We start from the raw sequence: 1,804 nt of genomic DNA, 5'->3' as shown, positions 1-1,804 counted from the left end.
CAGGAGTGTCAAACTTATTTTAGCTCAGGGGCCACATAGGGGAAAATCTATTCCTAAGTAGGCCGGACCGGTAAAATCATGGCATAACTTAAGAATAATGACAACTTCAGATGTGTTTCCTTTGTTTTACTTTGGTACATTCTGAACACATCACAAATAATGCTCTTTACAAAACACTTCAAATTAGTTGAAAATTCTGAGGAAAAAAATGGTGCAATTTTAAGAAATATTCCTCAGTGATTGGAAGTTACACTTCAACTCACCACACCATACAAACTGAGGAAAAACTATTCAGGAGGGTTGAGTTACTCCCTGCCTTGTAGGCTACACTATTTATTGATAGAATTATAAAAGCTGTGCAATACATGAACAATTTCAACAAACCAAACTTATGAACTGAAGTGACTGACATTTTTACATTTTTTCACGGAACTTTATCAGGGTGCATAAGTCTCTCATGCAGCATTTTAAGTGGGATTACCCACTGTTTATTTTACTCCTGAAACCTGGCATCTTTTAGCTTTCACAAGTGCATCAATATTAGGCTTAACATCCTGAGTGGCAGCCAGTTTCAGAATGTCATTCAACTGCTTGTGCGTGAGCCTTGAGCGCAGCTTTGTTTTGTTGATGTTCATTACAGAGAATACTTGCTCACAAAGATATGTGGTTCCAAACATGCACAACACTTTTCAGCAAGGGCTGTCAAGTTGGGGTAACCTGGCAAGAGATGCTGGTAAAACGTATCCAAGCCACCTGCGGCCAACTTGCCCTTCAAATCTGAGTCACACTGCAAGTCTATTATTTCTAGTTGGAAGTTGATGGGCAGATCAGAGGCATACACGCTGAATGGCGAGCAAAAAAAATTGCGGCATGTTGGGTCGCGCACACATCTTTCAGACAAGGAAAGTGAGCAGCATCACCACCCGCAAGTTGTGTCTCCCACAATGACAGCTTCAATTTGAACGCACATATGCTGTCATAGTACTGCGTGGCAACTTTGCTGCGCCCTTGCAGCATGTTGTTCAAGTTATTCAGGTGTTCTGTAACATCCACCATAAATGCAAGGTCCTGCATCCATTCTGTTGACTTAAATTCTAATACTGGTTTGCCCTTTTTTTCCATGAACTGTTTGATTTCCCCTCTTAAATCAAAGAAGCGCCTCAGCACAGCACCTTGACTTAACCATCTTACCTCGGTGTGGTATGGCAGGCCATAGTTGTGTTCTCTCTGAGAAGGCTGTCAAACTGACGATGATTCAGGCCTCTGGATCGGATGAAATTTACGGTTCGGACGACCACCTCCATGACATTATTCATCTTCAATAACTTGCAACACAATGCCTCCTGATGCAAAATACAATGAAAAGTCCAAAAATCATGTCCTCCATTTGTAGCCTGCACCTTCACTCTGAATTTTGTCCCAACACCTGCTTTTCTCCTGTTTAATGAAGGTGCACCATCTGTAGCCAGGCTGACATCGTGAGACCAGTCCACTCCAACCCTGTCCAGCGTTCCGACGAGAGCGATGAAAATATCAGCTGCGGTTGTGGTGTCCGTCATTGGCACCAACTCCACGAACTCCTCGGTGACGGTCAAAGTGTCATCAACTCCGCGGATGAATATCGCCAGTTACGCAACATCTGTAATGTCCGTGCCTTCAGCGACTGCAACTGAAAACGCAATAAATGACTTTACTTTGCGCTTCAATTGGCTGTCCAAATCCTCCGCAAGATCAGAAATCCTGTCTGCAACTGTGTTTATTGTCAGGTTGATATTTGCAAAATCCTGACGCTTTTCAGTGCACA

At 43.0% G+C, this 1,804-nt stretch overlaps 1 protein-coding gene across 1 annotated transcript; it reads right to left on the bottom strand.

Moving 5' to 3' along the window:
• Positions 1–634: 634 nt before the first annotated feature.
• LOC119591764 (general transcription factor II-I repeat domain-containing protein 2-like) lies at positions 635–1,559 on the bottom strand. Its single transcript, XM_037940510.1, has 3 exons — positions 1,192–1,559; positions 944–1,141; positions 635–842 (listed from the first exon to the last, which is right to left on the bottom strand). Exons 1-3 carry the CDS (start codon positions 1,557–1,559, stop codon positions 635–637), a joined length of 774 nt encoding a protein of 257 aa, XP_037796438.1.
• Positions 1,560–1,804: the final 245 nt, after the last annotated feature.

This window comes from Penaeus monodon, chromosome 29 (genome assembly GCF_015228065.2).
Source record: "Penaeus monodon isolate SGIC_2016 chromosome 29, NSTDA_Pmon_1, whole genome shotgun sequence".
Lineage (NCBI taxonomy): Eukaryota > Metazoa > Arthropoda > Malacostraca > Decapoda > Penaeidae > Penaeus > Penaeus monodon.
Note: the sequence above shows the minus strand (reverse complement) of the source record. Positions and strands in the feature narration are given on the sequence as shown.

Bases quoted from the DNA above. Each gene is read 5' to 3' on its own strand.
- LOC119591764 (XM_037940510.1), bottom strand. From the start codon at position 1,559: ATGACGGACACCACAACCGCAGCTGATATTTTCATCGCTCTCGTCGGA. The intron at 1,142-1,191 runs GTAAGATGGTTA...CTTTGATTTAAG, and splicing joins GCCTGCCATACCACACCGAG to AGGGGAAATCAAACAGTTCA. The intron at 843-943 runs GTGGGAGACACA...CTCGCCATTCAG, and splicing joins TTCAAATTGAAGCTGTCATT to CGTGTATGCCTCTGATCTGC.